Source organism: Leuciscus leuciscus (assembly GCF_965113295.1).
Source record: "Leuciscus leuciscus genome assembly, chromosome: 16".
Taxonomy (NCBI): Eukaryota; Metazoa; Chordata; class Actinopteri; order Cypriniformes; family Leuciscidae; genus Leuciscus; species Leuciscus leuciscus.
Genome location: NC_138740.1, coordinates 37,263,375 through 37,291,194, shown reverse-complemented (window position 1 = coordinate 37,291,194; position 27,820 = coordinate 37,263,375). Strand labels below are relative to the sequence as shown.

Sequence of the window (27,820 nt, the reverse complement as noted above, 5' to 3'; positions counted from 1 at the left end):
CTTGCGCTCGGATTGATATGGTAAAATCGACGTAGTTTACGGTGTAGGAAGCCTCAGGATACGCAGAGCTGACGTTGTTATGGCAATGGCCATTTTTGTTTTCAACACGCGCGTTGTACGCGGTAAACCAATCACAACAGACTGAGCCGTCTGGCCAATCAGAGCAGAGTAGCTCGCGGAAAGGAGGGATTTAGAGAGATTGATTCATCTGACGAGTCGTTTGAGAATCATTGAAAATGCGGTGTTGTGCAAATGAATATTATGAGAAAATGAAACAGTTTTTTGACCTTTGATGCATGTAAACACGGTGAATCATCAGATCCTTCTGTCCACCCTCTCATCACTGGGCATCACAGGAACTTCACTCCACTGGTTTGAGTCCTATCTCACAGGTAGGTCCTTCAAGGTCGCATGGAGAGGTGAGGTATCCAGAGCACATCAGCTGACCACAGGTGTTCCCCAGGGTTCAGTTCTTGGTCCCCTCCTCTTCTCCATCTACACCACATCACTGGGACACATCATACAGGCACACGGTTTTTCCTACCACTGCTATGCTGATGACACACAGCTCTTCCTCTCCTTTCAACCAGATGATCCCACAGTAGCTGCACGGGTCTCAAGCTGTCTGGTGGACATCTCCACATGGATGAAGGAACATCACCTGCAGCTCAACCTGGCAAAGACTGAGCTTCTCGTCCTCCCTGCCAATCCATCTCTACAGCACGACTTCACCATCCAGCTAGAGTCATCATTAATCACCCCATCAAGATCGGTCAGAAATCTTGGAGTAACGTTTGATGACCAGCTGACCTTCACAGATCACATTTCAAAGACAGCTCGATCATGCAGGTTTGCACTGCACAACATCAGGAAGATCAGGCCTTTCCTAACTGAGCATGCAACGCAACTTATCGTCCAGGCCCTGGTCATCTCTAGGCTTGACTACTGCAATGCTCTTCTGGCTGGACTCCCAGCATGTGCGACCAAACCCCTACAGATGATCCAGAATGCTGCAGCTCGTCTTGTCTTCAACGAGCCCAAGAGGGCCCACGTCACTCCTCTGTTCACCTCTCTGCACTTGCTACCTCTCGCTGCTCGCATCAAGTTCAAGGCACTGACGCTTGCTTACAGATCTATCACAGGCTCAGCTCCCTCCTACTTTCACTCACTCCTACGAGTCTACATCCCTACCAGACACCTACGATCGGTCAACGAGCGACGTCTCGTGGTTCCATCAGAGAAAGCCACAAAATCACTTTCCAGAACATTCTCATTCACAGTTCCATGCTGGTGGAACGCTCTCCCCACCCTCATCCGGAATGCAGAATCCCTGACAACATTCAAAAGACAGCTGAAAACCAATCTCTTCCGTGAGCACTTAACCTTATAAAAAAAAAAAAAAAAAAAAAAAAAAAAAAATCCTTTCCCTTTGAAACATCACTTATCAGGCTTATGCTACTCTGAATAATACCTGAACTTCGTATTTTGAGCACTTCTTGCGTTGTTGTTGTTTTTGCCTCTTTATGATGACTCGCTGAATTGTTGTCCTAATTTGTAAGTCGCTTTGGATAAAGGCGTCTGCTAAATGACTAAATGTAAATGTAAATGTAAACCTGTTGTACGAGACTCCAAAACAACATTAGGAAACTTTAAAATAGCATAATAGAGACACTTTAACTGTCACAGTGGGTCAGGCAAAAATGAGAAAGGGATTTAATTGCATCACTTTTATTTTTGAACAAAGAAGATAATCCACAATGAAGAAGATCACAGTTAAAAATATGTGGCAGCATAAACAACACAAAACAAAGAACTGAGATCAATGGGTGATTCTCAAACTGAAGGCTGCATATTTCAGCTGCCACGTCATCAAACGTCGCTGAAAGCCATCTCAATTTTAAGGATCCTTGGCAGCCTTTGTTTCTCATCCTTCATTCGGACTGTTTTGAAGTATGCATTGGATGCCTTAAATCCCTTAAATCACCCACAATCCTTTGCACACATTTAAATTCACAAAAAATAAACGGACGGAGTTGGTATTCAGCTTGTCGTAGATTATTTTGAAATGTTAGACAAAAATGTTTTCGGACATAAAAACATAGATGTTATCTTTTATTTTGCAGTAAATTAATCACTAACACTAAACTGCCAATAATGTAAGCCACTGGGAGACTGCAGATGGCTGTCATTCACTCTATTGCATTAATAGAAAGACAGTTAATATAAAGATTTGTAATACAAAAGAATGTTCCAAAATTACGTTTTAATAGTGTTTTTGTGCAGTGAAAGTGGGGGCGGGAACATGTGTGATGTAGGAATGCACACTTACTAGACCATCTCATTCTAACGTTTAATTGCTGAGGAGTCGTCTAGCCTACAAGCCTCAGAAGGACTGGACTAGGAAGGATGCAGTCTTCCATTTGAGAAACACCCTAAATATACACAGGCAAACAAATTGAGCTAAATGAAATGTATGGTGAAACTAATCAGTAACTATGGAAACAAACTGGCACACACTATATAGGTCAATTAACAAAGACAGGAAACACCAGTAAACAGAAACAGAACCAATAGGGATGCACAATATATCAGCCACCATATTGGTATCGGCCGATATATTTTTATTTTTAATGTGGCCGATATATAAAAGCCAATAAAAGATGGATTATTTCCTTCAGCAGAGACACTTCAGATGCACACTGTTCAGCATGATGGTTTTGAATTGCTTCAAATATGATTGGAATCACTTTGAAAAGGAAAATACAGTTAATGTAGAAAGTAATTTCATGTAAAACCTTTGAATAATTAAATAATGATCAGTGCTGGGTAGTAACTGATTACATGTCATCTGGATTACGTAATCAGATTCCAAAAATTAAGTAGGCCTACTTGTATTATGTTTTAAAATACTCGTAATCAGACTACAGTTATTTTTCTATTGATATGTTATTCTAATGTTCTAATGCTATTCTTTATTCTAACATAAAATGACAGTAAATTTATTCATAATTCATCGATTCTACTTATTTCTCATCTTTTAAATTCTCCTTTATAAAAACCTATACTTATACCCATTCAGAAGGTCTTGAAAGGCCAGGTTTGTGGAATTCACACACACAGACCCGCTGCTATGAGCCGATCACTGAAAACTGAGACCCACACAACATTTGATTACTGGATTTACAAAAATCTTTTCACTTTTTAGAAGTGTTTTCTCAACATTACAACATTGCATATCAAATCAGCTCCTGACAAACACAATTATTATTTTAATTATCACTCTCATTTAATAATGTATTGCTATGTCACTGGAAGGCTTTGTCTAGAACACGTTAAAATGTACAAATTCACGTCTTTTCATATTTACATGCAATGCAGGGATTCCCCAACTTTTTTGTCAGCTGAACCTCTTAGACCTAATATATTTAGATTTAAAGTTAATAAGTTAGGGCAATAATAAAATGAAGTAAATAATAATAATACAATTAAGTTTACGGTTCTCCGATGTCGGTTAATGGTCACATGAACCATGTTTAAATCAATTAACAAATATTTAAATCTTTTTTAGTAAATGTTTTATTTTGACTTTTTATTTTAAATTATGTTCATTTAAAGGGTAACTAAACCCCTGGTCAGAGCCTGACTCCACCCACTGGCAATATTTAAAAAATGCTGGAAAAGTGGGCAGACCCCAGTGGAGATAGAGGGGACGAACCGAGGGGGGGGGCGTGCACCTGAGACCCGCAGTGACGGATTAATAGGCCTATGTCACACTTCCTGCTTCCGGAACGCGGAGTAGGGATAGACCAACGCTACTTTTGCGTCATCGAAGGGTAACGCCCCTTTTTGGGGGAAGACAAACGGATTCCACTGAGAACAGAACTCGCTCGCTCTAGATCTGCAAAGTTTCTTGATAGCAAAAATGGCACAAACATACGCCACCACTCTTTGCCACCACACCTCTCTTTCATAAAATGCAGTATTCTACTTACAACAAAATGATTGAAGCCTCTACTTATTGCAATAAATAATGCAATCAATTTTCGGCAGACCATCACTTTTCGGCATGACACCGGCCGAGGACCGTGAGCGGTATTTAAAGACTGGATACGGGGTTACAGAGGTGTCCCTTTGAAATGGTCGAAAACTGGATTAATGACCCCACGCAGTGGCCAAATATGGACTATCTACCACTATCTCGTGGAATCACCAAGTAAGTATAGCCTATTTTTTTGTCATTAAGTTTAACACACTCACAGTATGACAAACTAGACGATGAAGCCATGTCAAGAGGAGTCGGCGGTTTACTTGGATCATATTTCACTTGATTTAAGCTATTGACATAGTTTTGTTGTCGACTAGCTATAACGTTACTAGTTAAAAAGACGAAGCTGCTAGCAGCTACGTGATTAGCTCTCACTAGGCACGCTACCTTGGCTGTTAACTGATTTTACTGTTGAAATAGTGGCAGGCTAGGACTAAAGTGGACTTGGCTGGTTTCTTGGCTTGTGTCTAGAAAGGTCTAGGACTTAGAAAGTTGTAAAAAGTTGTAAAAAGGTTTACAGTGTACGGCAAAAAAAGTCCACTTTAGTGAGAGCTAATCACGTAGCTGATGGCAGCTTCGTCTTTCTAACTAACGTTAACTTAGTAGTCAACAACAAAACTGTCAATAGCTTAAATCAAGTGAAATATGATCCAAGTAACTAGCCTCATCGTCTAGTTTGTCATACTGTGAGGTTGTTAATGACAAAAAATAAATAAAAAAAATAGGCTACTTAACGTTACTTGGTGATTCCACGAGATAGTGGTAACTTAGATGTCTGAATAGTCCATATTTGGCCACTGCGTGGGGTCATTAATCCAGTTTTCGACCATTTCAAAGGGACACCTCTGTAACCCCGTATCCAGTAGCTTCTTTAACTGCTCACGGTCCTCTGCCGGCAAAGAGAGTGTGTATGTTTGTGCCATTTTTGCTATCAAGAAACTAGTGATGTTACGTATGACACTGAAGCTTCGATGCGCGTATCACACAAGCGACACAATTTCTAGTGAAGCCCCGTATCGGGGTGTGTATCGGTTTACTAGAGTCACGTGATCGATGACAAACGAAGCCTCACTTTCTGTCAAATCACGTGCGCGTTTAGCTTTGGGTGTCAGAAGGCTCGAACTCCAGAGTGCTGTACTTTGAAAAGTTAATCAATATTACATTTAAATAAGCAAAATTAATTTTTCGCTACTTAGGCTATTATTTTTTGTTGTTGTGTCTTTTTGTTTTTGTAAAATCTTTGCACTTTTTGGTGATTTTAGGTAATTTGGTGTTGGTATTGGGGTTTAGGGTGGGATTAGGGGGGAAGGGGTGTTGGTGTTTGGTGAAGGGTTTGTATTTAGAGCAATGGCAACATCCAAAAATATAAAAATAATTAAAAACTTTATCAACTTTCTGTCATTCCTACAGTTGATTAAGCACTATCAGTAACAAGTGTCATAAGCACATTTAATAACAGATGATCCTATCAGACAATGTCCTTATTCATTGTGTGTGTGTGTGTGTGTGTGTGTGTGTGTGTGTGTAGAGAGAGAGAGAGAGAGAGAGAGAGAGAGAGAAATATATAGAGAGAGAGAGCCTACATTAGATCTTATTGAATCATATAAGCTCATTTTATATTTTAATTGTCACACTTTAATGGGTAAAATAATTTATTTAATGAACAAATCAAACACAAACATGTAAGGTTTTTATTTGTACACATAACATTGAAACTATGGAGTGTGTTGTGGTTGCTTCATCTGCCAGAGCTTCTAACACAGGCTTCTGGCTGCTTTATTTTAAATAAGCACCAGATGGCGCTGCTCTCGGCGCTGTTCTCGACACTCTCGAAGCTTTGAATCTTTTCCCGGAACAGTCAGGGGAAAGCCTCAGTGATTCATGAGGCTTCATTTCCCCATCCCTAGGAGCAGCGTTTGGCACTGCGTCGCTTTTCAGCGTGAGCTGTGTCGTGTGGAGAAGCCCATTTCCACCTCTATTGCGTTTGAGAAGCAATCCCGCGTAAAATGCAGGTTGCACACTTGAGCTCTAGGCGGGAACTCACGGTCTTCCAGACCAAGTGCATGCAACCACTAGCTCCTAATTTCCAAGTCTGCTGGAAAGCTATGCAGTCCAGCAGTCCTGTTGCAACCAGCAACACTACACCTACGTACCCTCCTGACCACTGTACTAAATACAGATAAATCTACGCTAACTTGAAGCTATCCTAACTGATGCAATACTATGCATGGTAGCTCGTACCAAGGGCATGGTGAGCTGGAACCTGCTTACGTCACGCAGTACCGCAAACATCCAATAGGAAAATTCAACTGCAGTAGCCACCGTTCAACCTGAAGAGGGCAGCACTCAGACGTTTTTACACCATATATTGTAGAATTAAAACACTTTATACCCAAATGTCAAAAAAGTTACTCGAATCAATGAACAGCACTAATAAAGCCCCATTCTTACAGATCATTAACTTAAAAAAGTTTGTTTAGGGTTTAGTTACCCTTTAAAAATGTTATGACATAATTACTAAATAGCTTTTCATTAAACTCGCAACCTCCAGTCTGGGAAAACCTAACGTTATGTAATATTTAATGCACTTGTGACAGACAAGGCCTAGTCCCAAACTAAAATGCACTGAGCGGTCTTAGCTGAAAGCAAATCGCACTGGAATATCTTAAAATATATTGTAAAATATGCCTCATGATGCACACCAGTAATGTAAAATATGTCTCATTATGCACACCAGTAATGTTTTTTTTAAGGCACATTTATAAAATCTATAAATGCCCTAATTGAACTAAGGCCTAATCATGGCTTAATCTAAGCCCTGTCTAATACCGGGCCATAATGTTGAATATATTTTATAAAATGATATATATAAGATATATTTTATATAAGAATGTAAGAATAAATAAGAATGGAATATATTTTCTTTCTCTCTGTAAATTTATATCAATATGGTACAATATTCATATTCAAATCAATGTGGTAAGCGAGTTGGGTCAAGTCAGTATCCTAAAATGAGTAATCTACATTATGAACACAATTTTTTTTTCATATAATTTGGAATCAGAAACCATCTAAATTTGTAAGTAATCTACCCAGCACTGATAATGATCATACAGAACCTGTTTCTTCTGGACAAGGATGATAATTTATTACTTTTTTTTAAAGAAAAAAAATATTGCACTTTCTTTTGAACTATTATTGCATTTTGAATGTCTACTTTTCTGTTTATTACATCAGGGGCCGTATTCACAAAGAATTTTAAGGCTAAAAGTAGCTCCTAACTGGCGAATTTAGGAGCAACTCCTAAAAATAATGGGCGTGTCACTCCTAACTTTAGGACTCCTAATTTTTTTCACTAAGAGTAATTCACGAAGCATTTTAGCCCTAAAAGTAGCACCTAAGTCTGGGACAGCTTAAAAGAAGTCGAGAGGACTCCTAACTCACTAAGACCTATTCACAAACCGCTTTTTGTGGCATTTCACGTTGCGATGTTTTGAAATGCGTATGCGGCGGCTACAGGAGCTTCCAATCGCGAGGGAACAATTTTGCATTGTAGGCATAACTAGGGATGCAATAACGCCACCAACAACAACCAAAACTAGGCTACTCATTGCATGTAAACTAATTGTAACGTTTCATTGTGAATCAAATTAAAATGTTCTTCTCTTTGCAAACGTAGGCAGAGGCATATAGTGACAGATTAATTCAATAATGTTGCAAAGATATTGCATCAATCCATATGTTTCATTAGGCTACTAGGCTATTTGTTTTGCCTTACTCTTTATTCATTTAGGCTATTTATTCAGTTATTCATCATCTTCCGTCCTTTGCACTACTTGTGTAGCGCACGCATTCTCAGACCTGTCACTCATCATCGTAGGGGAGCTGTTTGGAATCATTCCCGCGTTACAATCATCAGCCAATCAAGGTGGTCACTTCAGTCAAGCTCGTGCATGAGTAATGACGTCATCCATAGCAACGAAGACTCACTCTTAGTTTAGGAGTTGTCATTTTTCTTTACTAAGAGTAGGTCTGAAAAGTATGGAAGCTTGTTTCCACCACAGAATAAAACATTTTAAAAGATAATTGCGACTTCTCCCAATTGCGAGTTTACATCTCGCAATTCTGACTTTATTTCTCAGAATTGCGAGATATAAAGTCAGAATTGCGTGTTATAAAGTCAGAATTGCGAGATATAAAGTCAGAATTGCGTGAAATAAAGTCGCAATTGCGTGTTATAAAGTCAGAATTGCGAGATATAAAGTCAGAATAGCGTGAAATAAAGTCGCAATTGCGTCTAATAAAGTCAGAATTCTGACTTTTTTTCTCGCAATTGCGACTTTATATCACGCAATTGCGACTTTATAACACGCAATTCTGACTTTATAACACACAATTGGGAGATATAAAGTAAGAATTGCATGATATAAAGTCGCAAAATTTTGCGTGTTATAAAGTCAAAATTGTCCGTCTTTTTTCCCCTTAGAATTGGACTTTATATCTCACAATTGTGAGTTTGTATCTCACAATTCTGAGAAAAGATGTCAGAATTGCGAGATATAAAATCACAATTATGTGTTATAAAGTCAGAATTGCAAGATATAAAGTCAGAATTGCGTGAAATAAAGTCGCAATTGCGTGATATAAAGTCGCAATTGCGAGAAAAAAAGTCAGAATTCTGACTTTATAAGACGCAATTGCGACTTTATATCTCGCAATTCTGACTTTATAACACATAATTGCGACTTTATTTCACGCAATTCTGACTTATTTCTCAGAATTGCGAGATGTAAACTCGCAATTGTGAGATAAAAAGTCGCAATTATCTTTTAAAATGTTTTATTCTGTGGCGGAAACAAGCTTCTATAGAAAGGCGTTGTGAATAACTTTTAAGAGAAAACTTTTAGTGCGATTTAGGAGTACTCCTAGTGGTAAGATAAAATGCTTTGTGAATACGGCCCCAGGCCAGAACACTATATAGTACAGCGAATAAATATATATTCAGTACAGCGTGTCTGATTGTAGAATGTGAAGATCTGCTGTATTCAGTGCATCATGAAGTAGGAGAGCAGAGAACAGCAGAGGAACAGGAAGCTCTGGGTGACACTCTGAGCCCCGTTACACAGGTTCCCCCCACAACACGAGAAGCTCGCAACACTTTCACAAACCGCTTTATTGGCACAGCCGTTTATAGGAAATGTCTGACCATTGAAATTCGCTTAAGAAAAGAAAGAAAACAGAAGTTGAGTCGTGAATGAAAGTAACATAAAAACCACTGTCTAAGCTGGCCATTGGTATATGTGAACTGTATCAAATGTTCAAAAATAAGACCCATCAACGATGAAGAAATAAAAATAATAACTTTCCAGATTCTCACCTGTTCCTTTAATGCAGCGGTCTTGACCCCCGGAACAGTCCTTTATGTTTAAGCAGCTCTGCCCAATACAATAGTAACATCTCTTTCCATTGGGGATGGGGGGATTGGGGATGGGGATATTGGGGACAGTGAAGATGTTAGGACTGGAATCTCCAGAAAGCTCTGTACAAAATAAGACATCTAATGAAACAACACTATACTTAAGCCACTCCATTCAATCAATTCCTACATTTACTTTTCTGATAGAATGTTCTACGGAAGTCAAATGAGAGATGATTTAAAAAAAAAAAGATAGTCATTTGCATATGGTCAGTAAAGTACAATACCTGCATCTTTGGCATTACAAAGGTCTTTGTTACAGCAGAAAAGAGAGACATTTGCACTGCTGATGCTTGGGTACGGACAGGCATTTGATGGAACACAACCTTTAAACTTCGCTTTAAAAGGATTGCCTTCTAAAAAACAAATGATACAGGAATGACTGAATGTATACAATTTATTTAAAACAGAAAAAGTGTTTGTCTTTCTAATCACAGCTGCAAAACAGAAGTCAAGAGAAAAGACTAAATTTACCATATAAAATGATCCCCTAATCCTCAAAGTCTAAGACCACTAGTAAAAATGCTTTTAATTTTCATTTTTCATTACAAATTATATTACTTGCATAACAATCTGAATTAAGTAGCAGAAATTTGTATAGAAAATTGATAGAAAATTCTATGCTTGCAATCATAAATCTTATATACAGTATACACACACACACACACACACACACACACACACACACACACACACACACACACACACACACACACACACACACACACACACACACACACACACACACACACACACACACACACACACACACACACACACACTTAAATATCCATATACATTTCCACTGCTGTACTTACCAATTAGTGCTACTGCTGTTGAACTGATGCACGTCGTGGAAAGTTCAGGGCATGTTGTTACCTGTTGTTCTGCACAAGAACCCGTCAGACTCGTGCACTCATAACAGCTGAGAGAGCGTACTTTAGGAATAAAACAGAGACAGTGAGAGAGATCCAATTATCTGGATTTGGATGGAATAAAAAAAAAAAAAAAATTTTTTTTGTCTTTGTACCTCCAGTGAATAGAACAAACAGAAGAAAAACTGACAGTTGCAGATCCATCTTTGATTAGGAGGCAAATGAAATAATGTTTCAATGCCCATTTTATAGCCTTGAAAAAGGGATGGGCCGTCATGGGATAGTGACGGGTAGAGACACAAACTTATGATAGAGGTACTTCCTCTTTCTGGACAGTTTCCTAAAAGCATTCTTCTTCATAAATGAGTCACAGCTCTGTAACCCTAAGGATTACAGGATTACCGGAAACTTCAGGCAGGTGTGTTAGGGCAGAACGGATTGGACACCTCTGAAATATACATACTGTACAGTATTCTCATTCCATATTAATAGAACAATAAATATCAGAGTTGGTGCTGGGTAGATTACTTCTATTGTAGTCCATTACTGAATACAAATTACTTGATGAAAACTGTAGTTAGTTACATAACTATTACATCACACATTTTAGGTTATATAATTTACTACTTTTTGATTACTTTTGACCTCAAATTGATTATCACATAGATTTGAATAGATTAATCTTGAACTATAGTGACATAAAAATACAAAGACCTGAGGGAGAGTAAATTAATGTTAATTTTTGGTTGGACAATCTGTTTATACACAAACTGGTGTTCAAAGTTTTTAACCAGAAGCACCACATTAGTTCATGTTGGATTTCAATTAGGATGAATGCATGCACTAAGTACCAACCAGCCAAAGATGAGTAATGAGTACATGCATTTACTAACAGCCAAAGATGAGTAAGAGGAAGAGAAAATATATTTAATTATGGTACATCTTTGTTGTATAAACCTGACAGTTAAGACTTAAATTTGCATAAGAATTATTAAGGTGGGGTGGCGATGATGGGAAGTTATTGAAAAATCAGGCCAAGATTGATTTCTATTCTCTTTGCACACCAATATATAGCAGAGTTCCCTTCATGGATTAAAATGGGTGAAATAAGTTGCATAAGAATTATTAAGGTGGGGTGGCGATGATGGGAAGTTATTGAAAAATCAGGCCAAGATTGATTTCTATTCTCTTTGCACACCAATATATAGCAGAGTTCCCTTCATGGATTAAAATGGGTGAAATAAGTAAAGGAACTATTCAAACTATTTATCAAGACAAACAAATATGACAAAGGAAAAAAACATGGGAATGAAATAAAACGAACAAATTTATGTTAAGATATGTGTTAAGATATACGATATGTCGAATGTGTACATCCTTTAATGGAAGTTGTATGTTGGGTCAATGTAACTCAGTTAAAACAACATCCCCTTGTTTTATGTGACATCAAACTGTAAACAAAATTAGTTTTTTGTTGTTGTTGGTAGAATCGGGTAGAAATACCTCCTGCACATTTTCACTTTTTACAGTGTGTGGTCGCAAGTTCCATTGAATTGTGTTGGTAATGACGGAACTTGCAACCACAGTTGGCTTTGGGAAACACACCCGAGCAGGAAATTAATACAGGTCAGTATTAATGTACTGTACGATAATGTACGAGTAGCTCCCATGCAGCGTGTACGTATGGCAGAGTGTGGAAGGTACCATATGCTGGCATTCAGACAAAACAGGGGAAATGAACAGCTTATGATGCTGCTCAATAGTTCTGTTGCTTGGGTTGGCCTCTGGGAGAAATTGCAGCTTTGAAAAGCACATTTAAAGCAGCACTCAGTAGCTTCGGGACTTCTTCGCTGTATTCTCGCTTTTTGCTCGCAGGTTTCTCTCTACAGCTCCCCCCACAGCTTCGGAATAGATATTTGACAACACTGTTGTAAAAACTCGTTGGTGATTCTCAGACACCAGAGGCTATAGACCAACGACATCAGTGCAGATGGGACATTCTTTAAAACGTCTTCTTCATTCGGGTTCGGACAGCGTGAGGGAGGGCAATAATGACAGCATTTTAGCAGATTTCTTTTGGTCGTAAAGCAATTGTTTACATCGCGAGACCTGATATCACGCGAGACTTCCTGACGCAGCGGCCGGCGGCCCGCCGGCTCAAAGTTGCAAGTGCGTATTTTCCGCTCACGGGCACCAGGGGTGCGAAACGACCACCATTCAACCCGAAATAAGTAATATAACCATTCCAATGACTCCGAAGCTGTTCAGTTAAGGTAAAAAAAGTTACTTAGTTCACCTTTAAACAGCCTAACACCGTGTCCTAACCAGACGCGATGCGTCAAGATTTCCATTGTCAAGCAATTTGTTTGTCCAAACGAGACGGGACAAAATCAATCAAAAAGCACAGCCAATTAGAAGAGCGTGTGGATGGGCTCTCTGCAAGTGCACTGCATTCGCAACAAAATAGATAAGCACATTATCAAATTCATAAATCTTACACCATTTTAACATAATTAAAATACAAACTTTGTATTTGTATAGACTTGTTAAGACTTGTAATAGACCTGTTTGCTCACCTTGAGTTGACAGTTTGAACATTGTTGTTTCCTTTAATTTATTTTCATGATCTGAGGTGAATTAGCCTATCCATTGTTGCTTTCAGTGGGCCATGTCTATAAATGTTATGAAAAATTATATTCAAACTTGCATTCAATTATTTTTACATTAAATAAAGCACATAATCTGCACCTGAGATTATCATTGACATACTTTGAAATAAAAACTGTTTATAAAACAGAATTGTCACAAATCGCCGTTGCGGCTGGTTTGTACAAAAAACTTGAATTGACATAGAAAAACTGACATTTTCTCACCCACCGCATCGCGTCTGGTTAGGACAGGGTGTAGTAGGCTTAGGGCTGTTTCAGAATTTGCATTGATATTGTATTGTTTATGAAGTCTGTGCATGTCTGTGGACAGTGTTGGGGTAACTCATTACAAGTAACTTGAGTTACGTAATCAGATTACTTTTTCAAGTAACTAGTAAAGTAACGCATTACTTTTCAAATTTACAACAAAATAACTGAGTTACTTTTTCAAATAAGTAACGCAAGTTACTTTGTTTTCCCATTTATTGACTGACAGCTCTCTTGTCCCCATGTTGAGACAAATTGAAGTGGAGAGGCGTTGTGTGTAAAAATTATGGTTATTGTAGTTCTAGACTAAATGTAAACCTGCATTTACTCATCTTACTTGTGCAAAAAAAGATTAAATATTCCTCAAAATGAATAAAATCAGTGAAATGCAGAATCAGAATACTATGCAAACCTTCAATAACTAAATATGTTAAATAAAACATACATTTTGATGCATATAATATCACTATATTGACCAATGTAGCTTCTGACCTTCATTGATTCAGTTAAACAATAAGCAAAAATGACTATAGATTTTATTTTTTTTATTGGTAAAGTAAGTGTTAAAAAATGTTTTCTCCTGTATCCTATTGTTCTTTAATCCAGAATGGCAGCACAGCTGAAAGGTTTGGTTGAGCTGCGCCCTCTGCACATGCATGAATTTGCATTTCCTTCAGGATGAGGCTTATTATTTCAATTTAGCTTTTTAAAGGGTCTTTACATTTTCCCAAAAATATAACTTTTTTGTTATAAAAAAACAAGCCCGCAGCCCAGGTGAAAAAAAGTAACTCAAAAAGTAAAGTAACGCATTACTTTTCTAAAAAAGTAATTAAGTACCGCAATATTGTAATGCATTACTTTAGTAACTTTCCCCAACACTGTCCGTAGAGACTGTCCAGTCTTTAGTATGGTGGATTTTTGTCAACATTTTGTTTAGATATAATATGATTACTTGGGAATGTCGGTATGAGCAGAATCTATGTTCTATAGTGTTCAACAATCTATAGCTTCGGTTACATACTAGTATACGAAACATTTAAGTTAAAGGTATAGTGGAGGATTTTCTTTTTCCGGGTGGATCATCAAGACTATTGGTCCTCCTAATTGTCAATCATTCTGCTGATATGTTTACGTAAGGCCGTCGAACGTGCTCGTCCTTTCTGCGCATGCGCACTTTCAGGTGTATATGTGTGGTGAGCTACGGTTTCAGCCATTCATTGAAGCTCGCCGTTCTCACCGGGTTTTTTCAAAATGTCTGAGGGTCGCAAGAGAAAAAGTGTCTACGAATTGTATGACAAGAAGAGAAAGGCCTCTGAAGAAAGAAACAAGACCAGTGTTTTTGGGAGAATATTTTACACGCTGGCGTGCGCTAAAAGCACAGGTTGGGCTTCCCACTGATGCCTCAGTCGCAAAGTTTCTACTCGACAGGTAAAGTTTGGCATGCTATTTGGAGAAATCCATTTAAAATCACTGCTAGTAAAAGTTAATGTAAGCTATGATTAGCGATGCTAGCGCTTAATAGGCGTTCCCTCTCGGGAGCAGGTAGAGTGTTGCGCATGTGCATTTTTTCAAAAAGTGGAGAGGGCGGTTCTTTTCTAAAATTCGGGAAAATCCTCCGCTATACCTTTAAAAGACATTTATGGTCGTTATAACTTAGTTCAAACTACTTATATAATAAATCGATTTTTTTTCTGATTTGTAACCTCAGGCACTAAAGCGATTACACATAAAACATGCTTTGAACCAATGGGATTACTTGGGTGGATCCTTAGGTGGGACTCATCTCTACGGTGGGACTCATCTCTTCACCACACTGCCACTGGCAGCTCCTACCCTTTTCTAAAATAGTGCAGAATTCAAATGTGGCCGATATGTTTTGTGATCTGCGCTGACTCGCGCATCTGATCCGCTCTGTGCAATCGTTTGTGCTATAGTTGCGGTGGTTTGCATGACACTAACGTGAAACCAGACTTCATTCGCCCCAATGGAAAGCATATTTACACAGTCTAAATCGTTCCCTACCCCCTATATAGTGCACTATGTGCCATTCACCATGTAAGTGCGTATCTATAGCACGGATATTTTGGGGATATTTAATTAAATTTTATCAATCAATAAATTCCTCTTGAAACAAATTTTGTTGTATTATTTTAATTTAATACTGTGAAGCTGCTTTGATACAATCTGTATTGTGAAAAGCGCTATACAAATAAACTTGACTTGACTTGACGAATGATATTTCTCGTATCATTTATACGCCAAAAGTAGTTTTTGCGTGCAAATGATACGCACTGTAAACCCCTTGGGTAGGATTAGGGGTGTGGAGTGCGTGCATATTACACGCCATAAAGTGCGTATCATATGTACGCAAAAACTATTTTTGGCGTATAAATGATACGAGAAATATCATTCGTGCACTTTCATGAGATCGGGCTCGAGCTTCATATTCTAGAGAGCATTTGATTGAACAGAAACTCTGTCTGAAGTGCAGAGCGATGTCATCAAAATCATTTATCCATATTGGACAGAAGTGAGAGCATATAAGTTTTGAACGCTTATACCTTCTAAATGCAAATGTTGTCATTGTTTTGGAGCTCACTAGCTTATAGATAACCTTAAGGCTAACATATTCATACTAAAAGCCAAAAAACTTACATTTTGATTTCATGGGGACTTTAAATATTTTAGGATGTTGCATGATCCTAATCAGAAGTAGAACTTTTATTCGTACTTTTGAGTCATTTAAATTCTCTCAGAGCAGGTGCCAACACAGTTACTGTTTGTTGTACTTTATTGTCACCTGCATTGTGAACATAATGATAAAAGCAAAGAACAGTGCAAAATAAGTAAAGGGAACAAAAAGAGAAACGATACATTTTTCCTTCTTTAAATAATTCAATAATTATCATACATTTTTCTTCTGAACAAAGTTGATTTATTTATTTTTGTAAGAAATGAAATATTATTGGAACTTTTTAACTTCTTTAAAAAAAGCTTTATTAAATATGACCACAGGAACAAGGTGTAGTAGTTTTATTTCATAAATTGTCACATGAGAATTTCACAGCAAAAAAATCTCATCAGAACACCAAGAATAGTACAAAGAAAACACAAGCTATATACATGTATTCAATACAGTGTGTCTGATTGTAGAATGTGAAGATCTGCTGTATTCAGTGCATCATGAAGTAGGAGAGCAGAGAACAGCAGAGGAACAGGAAGCTCTGGGTGACACTCTGAGCCCCGTTACACAGGTTCCCCTCACAACATGTGATGCTTTCAATACCTCTAACTGATGTTGTGGCGTCACAAGCTGATTTAGACGCACAGCCTTTTATAACAACTGACTGACCACCTGAAGTCCCTGATGAAAAGAAAGAAAAGAAAGAAAACAAAGGTTGGTTCAGTCTAAGCAGGTCATTGGTATATGTGATTGTGTCAAATGTTTAAGAGAGTTTAAATGATAATGATAATGACTTTAATCTTCTTCCGATTCCAGATTCTCACCTGTTGCTTTAATGCAGCGATCTTCAGTCCCTGAACAGTCCACTGTGTTTGAGCAGCTCTGATCTTCACCACAGTAGTAACATTTCTTTCCAGTTGGGACAGGATCTACAGAGGGATATATAATAATACATGCATTATCTAATGCAGCAACACTCCTTTAGCGGCTCCATTCAGTCAGTTCACCACAGACAAGCTGAATGTCATTTGGAAGTAAAATGAGTGTTGACTTTACAGAAGTTATTTGCACATGATCATTGAAGTAAAATACAAATACCTGCTTCTTGGAGGTTACACAGGTCTGTGTTACAGCAGGTAGAAGTCGACCTTAGAACGCCGAGATTAAGGGACTGGCTTTGACAGGCAGCAGCACCAGCACCATCACAATCTTTAGACTTCGCTGTAGAACTAATGCCCCCTAAAGATCATGAATGAGACAGGAAAGACCAATTAAACTGGAAAATGTATTTACAACTTTATTTCATTTTAAACAATTTTTTAAAAACAAATCATAGCAATCTGAGAAAAAACAAATTAAATATCAGAAATCTATGTAGAATATACTGTGACTGAAAATTTAAATTCTGCCAGAAAAACAAGTAAATAATAGCAGCATCTTTATCAGTAAAATATAACAGTAAATTTCAATCATATTGGACTTACCAACTTGTGCCATTGCTGTTGAAGTACTGCACTGAGTAGATCCAATGGGACATGTTTTAACCGTTTGTCCTGCACAAGAACTCGTCGAACTCACACACTTATAACAGTCGAGAGAATGTCCTTTAGGAATAAAACAGAGATGCAGTGAGACAGAGGACATCTAATGATCTGTATTTGGTATTGGTACTGTATAAACACTATTTGTCTTCGTACCTGCAGTGAAGAGAATGAACAGGAGAAAAACTGAGATTTGCAGATCCATATTTGATCAGGAGGAGAATGAAATAATGCGTCTGTTTCAGTGCCATTTTATAGTTTATCAAAAGGGGAGGATCTTCATGAGAAAATTAAAAAAAGAAAGAAACAAACTACAGCTTACAACATTTACTTTAATGACAAATAACGGATTATTATGGAAACTACAATGTGTACTATAGATCTACTTAAACCAACCTTATTATAGTGATAGTTGACCCAAAAATGAAGATTCTGTCATAATTTACTCACCCTCATGTCATTCAAAACCTGTATGACTTCCTGTATGACCTGTATGTAACAACATGTTTAAACAGAACCATAACTGTCATGTTCTCTGAAATCATGAGTTATCATGATCATCACAATCTCAAGCACATGACTAAAATTAGCTGAATAGTAATTATCTCTTGAGGAAAATATTATATGAATGATTTTAATTTTTTTTGTCTGGTTCATAACAGTAAAACTATAATATCCATGCATTTTCCAAGCAGCTTGTCTGATCGGGGATGCTGGAGCCTAGGTAAAATATACGATTTCTCTTTATTTATTTTTTATTTATTCATCTAATTTTAGGCTAACACAAAAAAAGCAAGGAGTACAAAAGCAAGAATAATAGCAAATGATGGATAACATCAGAATGAATGAACAAATTTAAGAACTAAAAAAAGTGGGCAAACATTAACCAAGCATAGAGAAAAAGTTTAAGAATTTTACATAAAGATGCGCAACGCTATCTCACGACCAATTCGTACGAGTGAGTACAAGGTGGATAATTCGTATGAATTTGTACGATTTGTCTAAACCTCAGTTATGGGTAGGTTTAGGTGCGGGTCAGGGGTAGGGCATTCGTACGGATTCACACGAATTCGACAATGAATGTTTGGCTCAAAAGAATGTAAACTCTCCATTTAATTCATCCAAGTTGGGGAGTCCAAAAATTTCAATTTTTTAGAATATTATAATTATTTGCAAGGATCATATGCTGCAATAATATTTTTCTCTTCATTAAATGTTGTTTGAGCAATGTCATTTGTGTGAATGGATATGGTACATTAAGATTGAGATTAAAAAAGAAAATACAAGGCAGCGAGAGGGACCTTTATCACTCTTGTGCAATAGTGATATGCAAACATTACATACACAAGTACGTTTTGTAGTGACAAAACAATGAGTGCTGCAGAAAAAATAGTTGCTCTGAGGCATATAATATGTGGATGAAATTAAATTGTAGTTTAATTTTATACAACAAAAAAGCACACTCTTACATTTTTGATATATCAAGATATTTTGAGAGATACTTCCATACAGACATATTGAAAATAACCACCTAATCATCCATTTTTAGAGCTGTAGCAGGCAGATGGTTATGGTGAAGACCAGACAAGGGCACAATGACCCAGAGATCTGATGCCAGTGACTAGTAAGAGAAAATGTGCACTGTTGGAGTGCCTCCAGGAACAGAGTTGGGAAACACTGCTTTAGGCTCAAGGGTGCCGAACCGGTACAACTGCCAGACAAAGGGAACCAGCGCGCAGGGAAGTCTCAGGCTGTATGGTAGGATGGGAAGGGAAACACAATAGGACTGGATTGAACAGGACACCCCTCAACAAGGTCACAACAAAGGAATACAATAAGGTCATCTAGGTAGCTATGATGTTGTTGGTGATGATAAAACAAATTTACTTATCATTGCTGTCAGGCGGAAACCTCATATTTTTTTAAACACCAAGTTGTCAAAATTTATATTTATTGTGGTTTTAGTCTTGCGTGTGTCATTATAATATTGATTTTTTTGACCTGCGAATGACAGAGATACAGTATGTTTTGTCCATCACTGGAACAGCCAGTGCACTGTCAGTGTGCATTATGTTTTCATCAACTTACAGGTTATAAAGTTTATTGTTGCTAAATGGGCGCTCAGTTTTTCTTGTTGTTGAATACATTTGCCCAAAATCTCCTGATATAAAAGATGAAGCACTATGCACAGGATATTTAAAACAGTACCCTTCTCCGCCCTTTAAAAGCAAACAACATTAGGCTTTATAGACACAATGTTTTTCTTGTGTTAAGAAAACGCTGTACTTAAACAAACGGTTCTTTATTTACCTTTGCACTGCAAAAAAGCAGACACGGTCCAAACTGTGCGCAGCACTTCATTCATGATAGAGTTATGGAGTTATGAGGTTTGACCGACAGTTTGAGGATTCAATGGAGTTACAAGGCTTAGTCACTAACCCTTTAAATCCTTTCCATTGATTAAATATTTGTAAAACCCACGTACAGACGTAAAGGATGACTAATAGCATTCATTTAAAAAAAAAAAAAAAGATTAAAAAAAAAATGAAATATAGAGATACGAGGTTTCCGCCAACAGCGACAAATATATTCTTGTTTGTAGCATTTATTCTTATTTATTTTTTGGAGTTTGATAAATTTCCACGGCCAGGGTGGAACCGGCAGGGCAGGGCACCAGGGCAGAGCTGACGGGACTGAAGACCATCTCAGTGGGGCTGGAGATGTTGTATGAAAACTGAACAGAGCTGGACAATGACTTTTTTTTTTTTTTTTTGGAGAACTGCTTTATAGATGAAATCAACTAATTCACTGTTTGTTTGTTTTACAAAAGCTAACAAGCGTTTATAATAACTTAAAGTACCCTTAACACAGCAAGACACCTATATCACACAGTTGGCTAAATAGTTACATATACTAACTCTATTTAAACACGACAAACCTGATTCAAAAGTGAATCAATCTGTCAAAACATGAGCACTAGTTTTCTATCCAACATGAACATTAAGGGCCCTATCATACACACAGCGCAGTGCGGGACCAGGCGCGACGCAAGTGTTTTTTTGCTAGTTTCAGCCCAACGCAGTTATCATTTTCACATCCTACGTTGTTTATATAGCAAATGCATTGTTTGGCGCATTGCTATTTTTATTTTATTTATTTATTTATTTAGAGGGAGCGTTAGTAATATGCGCCTATAGGCCAGTCCACAACGCGCGTACACTTTTTCCCGGTAGATGGTCTGCTTGCGTGCTTTAACCTCGCTAAACTAAACTAAATCCATCAATCATAGCGCAATGACTGTCAAAATACTAACAGTTGATGGCATTACGAAAACTGCATTACTTGTCATGTTTCAGTTATACCTGCAGACATTATGAAATCCATTGTTTTTATAATAAGTGTTAAATATGTGCATTCTTAGCAACATGGTAACATACTATCTAAAAGTAAATGAGGCACTACTTTACAGAATGTACAGTAGAAAGAAAAAAAAATTAACAATTGCTCAGAGCTTTGCAGAACTTCAATTGCCCCCTTGTTTGAAATCTCTTTCTGGGGTGGTGTGGGTTATTGATGGTGCCCCCATAGTTAGTGCCCTACTTTTATTTTCTAATCCATGGCGGGAAAAAGCTTTCATAGGTTCCACGTGTAAGGGGAAACACAGCACACTGTCACGGTTTGGGTTTTGTTTCTTGTCATTGTCATGTTTCTATGTCTTGCCATGTGATTCCCTGTTTGTCATGTGATCCTGCCATGTTCTTGACATTGGTTAATCGTCTGATCATTGTTCACAGGTGTTCCTTGTCTTGTAATTAGTCTATGTATTTAAGCCCTCATGTTTGCTCTGTGTCTTTGTTGAGTATTTTAGGATTGTGTCTAGTCTATGTTCTTGTTTCTAGTTTCCATGCTTTGTCATGTTTTTGTTTTGTTTAATCTTGTGTTTGATAATTAAAGTTGCATTTGGTTTCTCTACATCTTGCCTCCAGTGGAATCATTCATAACACACATTCCTCTCCTATACCTCTTCTCCCTTGTCCTGATCCAACTACTCTCCTCCAACTATTCCTCTCATTCAACATTGGTTCCTCTCTCTCGCCCAGACATTATCTTCTCTCTCTCTGCTTCTGAGTTGCTCTGCATCCAAATTGAATAACACCAATTCAAAGAGTCATATTTTCAGTGTACACCTGACTATGCCTCCGACTGAGATTGGATTCAGCTATTTCTCAATATTTGATCTGTTACTTAAAAATTCTTATCAGTTGTTTCAGTCTTTGTTTTAGAAATATTATTATTATTATTATTTATATTTTTTTATCATTTTGAGCTGCTGTTGTTGCTGAAGTAGAGGCTTTATTCTATATTTAATGTTTGGAGCATTAGGTCTTCATTTCTGCCATGCTGTGTTTAAGCATGTGTAAATAAGACCAGAAATGATGCCTGTTAAAATGCATTGTACAAGCTTTTTTTTCACTGTTCATTCTATTGCTCTATCATATTTTATCTTTCATTTAATAGCACAGGGCATATTTAGAGCTTCTTCAGCAGGGCTCAATAGAACAAGATTAAAAAAATAAAAAAATAACGGTTGTTTCATTTGAATAATCAAATGTAAAACAATGCATTGTCTTCATTGTATAAATTAAATATAGATGAATTTATTAAAGTTGCAAAAGTCATTCAGTCAAGAGCAATTTATTTGTTGTTTGATTAATATTAAAGACACAGCTGCAGGTTTATTAAGCTGCTCCTTTGAGACTGAATGCACTTATCCAATATACTGTTACACATACATAAGGGGCCCTATCTTGCACCCAGCGTAATTGACTTTGTACAGCGACGCATGTATCATTCCTATTTTGCACCCGCGTACAGCGGACTTTTCCCTCCACAGATGCACGTCGGTTAACTAAGAAATACACTTGCGCTCCCGGGGGCGGTTCAGCGCAAAGAGGAGGCGTGTTCCGGCGCAAACGTTCCCTGGTGCTATTTTGCACGTTTAGAAAACAATTCCGCCACTAACCGAAAAAATCTAGTTTAAAGTCAGTGGCGCGTTGCGCATGTTATTCATATGCTATTTTAAGGGTGCATGCTTGGCCATAATCAATGTAGCGTGTGCACAACGCGCATACACTTTGATTCTCTCATCTACACAGAAGCAGCAGTTTTCATTTTTGCAAATCATACATTATTACGATAGATAGATAGATAGATAGATAGATAGATAGTTTATTATAAAAGCATACATCTAGCTTACACATTTACCCAAATTATCATACTCCTGTTTAACCGAAGTTAATTTGGGTGTGTTCCTCCATCCCCCAATGTCACTTCTCTGTGTTTTACGGCCCTGACGAGAACGTCGGTCTCCTCGGCTGTGAACCGCTGCTGGCGCGCGTCTGGCAAATCCGCCGTTATAATAGGAATCCGCTATAAAATGAGCGCGTCTGCTCTTAAAGGGAATGTGAGATGACGCTCTGATTGGTTTATTTCACGTTACGCCCAAAGCACACCTATGAATAATGAAGCTACTTCAGACCAACCCATTTTAGATTTGCGTCGGCCGCAAGAGTCATTTATCCCGCCGGTATAATAGCAACAGCGCCCAAGACCCACCCACAAAGTTACTTGCGTTTTGCGCTTGATACTTGCGTTTCAGATTGTTTAAATAGGGCCCTATATCTGTTTACGTTCACTTAAAGGGATACTTCAGGATTTAGCATTAAGCTTTGTATTAGTAGAAAACCTGTAGTATTTTCAAATTACCGTGCTTTCCATCCTCATATCCCCCTGAGATGAGAGATTTATGTATTTTTTGTCTGGAAAAAATCCTCAGATGACGCAAAAATCGTCATTTTGCATCATCGGAGGATTTTTTGGCCAGAGGCTAAAGACTACAGCCAGTAGGAGGGGCTGTCCCGCATGTTTTCAACCCGCCCATAGGGGGTGGGATCTCACTCACAGAATGTACACATAGGCTGCGTTCGAAACTGCATACTCAACGAGTAGGTACTTAATTTCAATGAGTACTTACTTAACGAGCGCTAAAAGAGTAGGTACTTTATAGCCAGATCTCGTTGAGTATGAATGCGAACCGGACATCTGCCATGTTGACGTTATCATGTGACCTACGACGCGTTATCACAAGAGCCATAACTTGAAAAATTTGAACGACACGTTTAATTCATCTATCTGTAAATATCTTGATATTGATTAAACTTGCTCATTTTGTGGTCTTTTTGAAGAAACTGCTGCCCATTTATTTTGTGAATACATTTAGGGTTGATTTAAGTTCTTATATTTAACCCTACTAATGTGACCCACCGTTTTATATTATTTATTTTTATTACAAAATCCCAAAATTGTCATCTCTTGAATATGTTGTTAATTTCTTTATTTTATATCCAAACATTTTCAGCCACAAGCAAAAGTGGCTTACTGCTTTATGTTTTCCTTTTTCTTGATGAATTTAACTCTCGTTTCATCCCTCAGGCCTAGGCCTATAAATAACAAAAAATGAATTTTTTAAGTGTATTATAACTAATTATTTAAGAAAATATATATTACGATATTCAACCTTGTAGGTTCTTTTTTCCTGTGTATAAAATCTCATATTATGTATGCAAACCCATGATTGATATATGTGTGTGTATATATATATAGGCCTATATATATATATATATATATACACACCTCATAACATCAGTAACTCAACAGCCCTACCTAGAATGGTTTTCCTCAGCGTTTGTAATGTCTGCACAAAGGGCAGCTGTGCGAAGATTCGCCTTTGGAGAAAACTGTTGATTTTATACTCGAAAAATGTAAGTATCATTAATGTTAAAAATGAATATTACCCCAGAATGAATTGCATTGCTATCCCACCCCAAAACATACAATAATAACAACGATAAATGATGACCAATACTTAATTATATTAATTTTTACTGAGAATAATTCAATAAAACAAACAAAATGTAATGTAATGTATGTCATACGACATAGCTATGCATGAATACACTCTAGATGTGTATAGTGAACATATCTACATTTTCATTCAAACAATAAATAAAGCATTAATTAAATATTTATATTTTATTTACTGACAACAATGAGAAATATTAATAAATTAGTAAAAGAATGAATCAAAGTCACCATCACACAATAAACAAATGCATATACAAGTCAACACATGAAACAAAGCTTTATTCAAACTACAATCATGTATGTAGACTACAGGCGCTGAACCCCACATCCTTCTGCCATCTCAACACAGCAGTTCCCATTCTGCGGATTTATTCTGATGAATCAGCTGACCGCCAGAGGTGAGCCGTTCCTTCGTGCCTGAGGTTGTTGTGTGCTGTGTTGTGCTTCACAATCTGAGGCAATAAGGGCAGGTGGAGTGATGGAGGGTCTCGTAAGGACAGGTGGAGTGATGGAGGGTCTCGTAAGGACAGGTGGAGTGATGAAGGGTCTCGTAAGGGCAGGTGGAGTGATGGAGGGTCTCGTAAGGACAGGTGGAGTGATGGAGGGTCTCGTAAGGACAGGTGGAGTGATGGAGGGTCTCGTAAGGGCAGGTGGAGTGATGGAGGGTCTCGTAAGGACAGGTGGAGTGATGGAGGGTCTCATAAGGGCAGGTGGAGTGATGGAGGGTCTCGTAAGGACAGGTGGAGTGATGGAGGGTCTCGTAAGGACAGGTGGAGGGATGGAGGGTCTCGTAAGGGCAGGTGGAGTGATGGAGGGTCTCGTAAGGGCAGGTGGAGTGATGGAGGGTCTCGTAAGGACAGGTGGAGTGATGGAGGGTCTCGTAAGGGCAGGTGGAGGGATGGAGGGTCTCATAAGGGCAGGTGGAGTGATGAAGGGACTCATCCATGGCACCATCTCCAGGATTCAGCTCTGGGCTCTTCATCCTCAGTGCTCACACCAGCCTGCTGACATTTCAGATCCTACAAAAATGCACAAACATAACACAAAAAACAGTCATTTTAACCGCACAATGTCATTTGATTTCAGTATTATTTAGAAGACAAAAACGTGTGTTTTTTTCACAAATGCCGCCATCATCTTTCCTTGCAGGTCCTGCTCCACCAGAAAAGCTGTGCAGCAAATGCACAGAAATCAAGAATCAGAAAAGTGCTGTAATAGCTCTGTTTCAAATTACAATAATTAAAATAAACTACAACTTAATATTTAAATAGTTGTTGTTATTTATTTCTGTAGTATACTCACTCAAAGCCTTTGATGACAGCATTCAGCTTCATGAGCCACTCTCCACTGGATAAACACACATCTGTTCATCTGACCCTGTAACATCCAGACAAGATTCATATTACCTCTGTGATTTATGAGCAACACTACATTTACATGTTGAGGTTGTTTTAACTTTTTATCCAACATAAATGTTCCTCAATTTATCAACAGTAATGGACAAATAAAATAGATAACTTATGTTTAGTTACTATATAGATTTGTTCTAGCACACATTCATCACTCAGATGTCTATTTCATGTTGTGATGTGCTCTTCTGCAATACTTACTGAAGATTTTCCTGTCAGATGTAAATAGACATTTAAAATAAGCGTCTTTAAGATATATATGGTTTATGTAAATCCACTTTAGAGACGTAACTTACGTGTCCTTACTGGAGCTCCACTGTTAGCTAACGTTATACACAATAAAACGTGTTTTTACAGCAAAATCACAACTATACTATAATGTGTAACGTCTTTACACCTTCAACAATTCAACAGTTTACTCTACAGTAGTTCAACACATGCAATTTTAACGCAAGGAACCGTGTTTACTCACATTTGAAAGCACCCGCGTCGCTGATCTCCGCGATGTTTGATAATGACGTGTCCTCTCGCGTGGCCTCCTGGGATAGAAGAGTATCCACGGATCAGCACTCACAAATCTGTGTGGAAGCAGTAAGCCATCCGGGAACTTCTCGCCTACTCTTTTATGAATACTGATGTTTCGAACGTACTGCTTCCTTCACGTACTGTTTTCGCCTACTATATAGTAGGAAAGTAGGCATATTCGAACGCACTTAAGTCCGAATCTCGCGATAATTAATACGTCACCCAGGTAATTCTCGCCTACTCTTTTGGATTCATACTTTTTCGCTCGCCTACTCTTTTTCCCATACTAAATAGTAGGGAAGTATGCGGTTTCGAATGCAGCCATAGTGTCAGCCATCTTTTTTTGGAAGCTAAGCTAGCAGGCTCTTGTTCTGTGGAGAAAGCTGAGTAGTAGGAGAAAGCTGAGTAGTAGGGGTTACCATACTCTTTTTCCCGGACATGTCCGGCAGTCGAGATTGTCCAAAATGTCCGGGATTCGGCTTTTGCTTTCTGCAATTGCCTTTCATTGTTTACATGCACACCTTTTGTTTCAATCGAACTGAATTCATTCCGATTGGTGAATCTGAATGTAGTGTTTACATGAACGCTAAACAAGTGATAGGTTGATGTGCGTTGTTACATTGCTAAGAAAATTCCCGCTCCTCCATAAGAGATACGAGACCGGTGCGTCTCACTGTGCCGCTCATCAGTAATCACGCCACCGGCCTCTCATCGTTCTCTCACAGCCCTCAGTCTCGTCCTGCTCGCCACAGTAAACATAATGAATGGCGACTGTAGAACGCAAAAGCCGAATTCCGGACATTTTGGGCGATCTCAAAATCCTGTGTAGACTCACTAGTAGCCTAGCCTTGTTGTTTTAAACTGCGCTCTCTTACTGGTAGGCGTGGCTTGGGAGTGGCCTCCTAGGGCAACTAAGCAAGTGCATTCTGGAAGTTGTTGTCTTTCATCCACATAAGCCGAAAATACATTTTCTGGCTTTTCTCAGTCTAGAAAGCTCCAAATTAAAAAATAATTTCACATTTCTTCAACATAAATGACCTATTTTAAATACACATTCATCTTTCCAGAGGTGAAGTATCCCTTTAAGACATCACGTTTACTATGTTACTTGCAAAGACAGGCGTTTTTACATAATTTTGTGTTAATATGTCAATTCAAGCGCAAGAAGACATGAAAGAGAATTCAATTCAGTATTCAAGCGCTGTCTAGATGTGCCTTTCTTTCTTTAGATCTAGTTTTAATCCAAATGACGCATATGTGCATATGTGATCAGCAATCAAGTGCATTCAACAGAAGTGTGTGCGCTCTCTATTTATCATTAGTTAACATTCATAATATGTGCCCTGATTTACTTTCTTGGCTATTGACACATCCGACCGAACTACAAACTTTCCAGTAATGTCTGTGAAAAAGGGGTTGTGCGCTCG

The 27,820-nt window shown here is 38.0% G+C and overlaps 2 protein-coding genes and 2 long non-coding RNA genes across 5 annotated transcripts; 1 reads left to right on the top strand and 3 right to left on the bottom strand.

Annotated features, from left to right (window-relative positions):
• Positions 1-314: 314 nt before the first annotated feature.
• On the top strand, positions 315-3,585 carry LOC309476924. Its single transcript, XR_014198421.1, has 2 exons — positions 315-392; positions 591-3,585. It is a non-coding gene; the product is annotated as an uncharacterized lncRNA (long non-coding RNA).
• LOC309476889 (uncharacterized protein) lies at positions 1,713-10,683 on the bottom strand. Of its 2 annotated transcripts, none has more exons than XM_082140037.1 (5): positions 10,552-10,683; positions 10,340-10,459; positions 9,749-9,877; positions 9,423-9,584; positions 1,713-3,149 (listed from the first exon to the last, which is right to left on the bottom strand). In XM_082140037.1, exons 1-5 carry the CDS (start codon positions 10,598-10,600, stop codon positions 3,109-3,111), a joined length of 501 nt encoding a protein of 166 aa, XP_081996163.1. In that variant the 5' UTR covers positions 10,601-10,683; the 3' UTR covers positions 1,713-3,108. The 2 variants fall into 2 exon arrangements, with proteins under 2 accessions (XP_081996163.1, XP_081996162.1); XM_082140036.1 differs by lacking the exon at positions 1,713-3,149 and adding an exon at positions 8,861-9,263 and having other exon boundaries at positions 10,552-10,682.
• A 5,646-nt stretch (positions 10,684-16,329) lies between these two features.
• On the bottom strand, positions 16,330-17,952 carry LOC309476898 (urokinase plasminogen activator surface receptor-like). The gene is made up of 5 exons (XM_082140055.1): positions 17,692-17,952; positions 17,479-17,598; positions 17,093-17,233; positions 16,819-16,923; positions 16,330-16,675 (listed from the first exon to the last, which is right to left on the bottom strand). The coding sequence occupies exons 1-5, from the start codon at positions 17,738-17,740 to the stop codon at positions 16,485-16,487; spliced, it is 606 nt and encodes a 201-aa protein (XP_081996181.1). The 5' UTR covers positions 17,741-17,952; the 3' UTR covers positions 16,330-16,484.
• Positions 17,953-24,612: 6,660 nt separating this feature from the next.
• Positions 24,613-26,328, bottom strand: LOC309476925. Its single transcript, XR_014198422.1, has 2 exons — positions 25,762-26,328; positions 24,613-25,478 (listed from the first exon to the last, which is right to left on the bottom strand). It is a non-coding gene; the product is annotated as an uncharacterized lncRNA (long non-coding RNA).
• Positions 26,329-27,820: the final 1,492 nt, after the last annotated feature.

Coding starts and splice junctions, on each gene's coding strand:
- LOC309476889 (XM_082140036.1), bottom strand. CDS start 10,600: ATGGATCTGCAACTGTCAGTTTTTCTTCTGTTTGTTCTATTCACTGGA. Junction 9,878..10,339: donor AACAGCAGTAGCACTAATTG/GTAAGTACAGCA, acceptor TTTGTTTTTTAG/AAGGCAATCCTTTTAAAGCG. Junction 9,585..9,748: donor TTGTAATGCCAAAGATGCAG/GTATTGTACTTT, acceptor TATTTTGTACAG/AGCTTTCTGGAGATTCCAGT.
- LOC309476898 (XM_082140055.1), bottom strand. CDS start 17,740: ATGGATCTGCAAATCTCAGTTTTTCTCCTGTTCATTCTCTTCACTGCA. Junction 16,924..17,092: donor GTGTAACCTCCAAGAAGCAG/GTATTTGTATTT, acceptor ATCCCTCTGTAG/ATCCTGTCCCAACTGGAAAG. Junction 16,676..16,818: donor TCGCTGCATTAAAGCAACAG/GTGAGAATCTGG, acceptor TCTTTTCATCAG/GGACTTCAGGTGGTCAGTCA.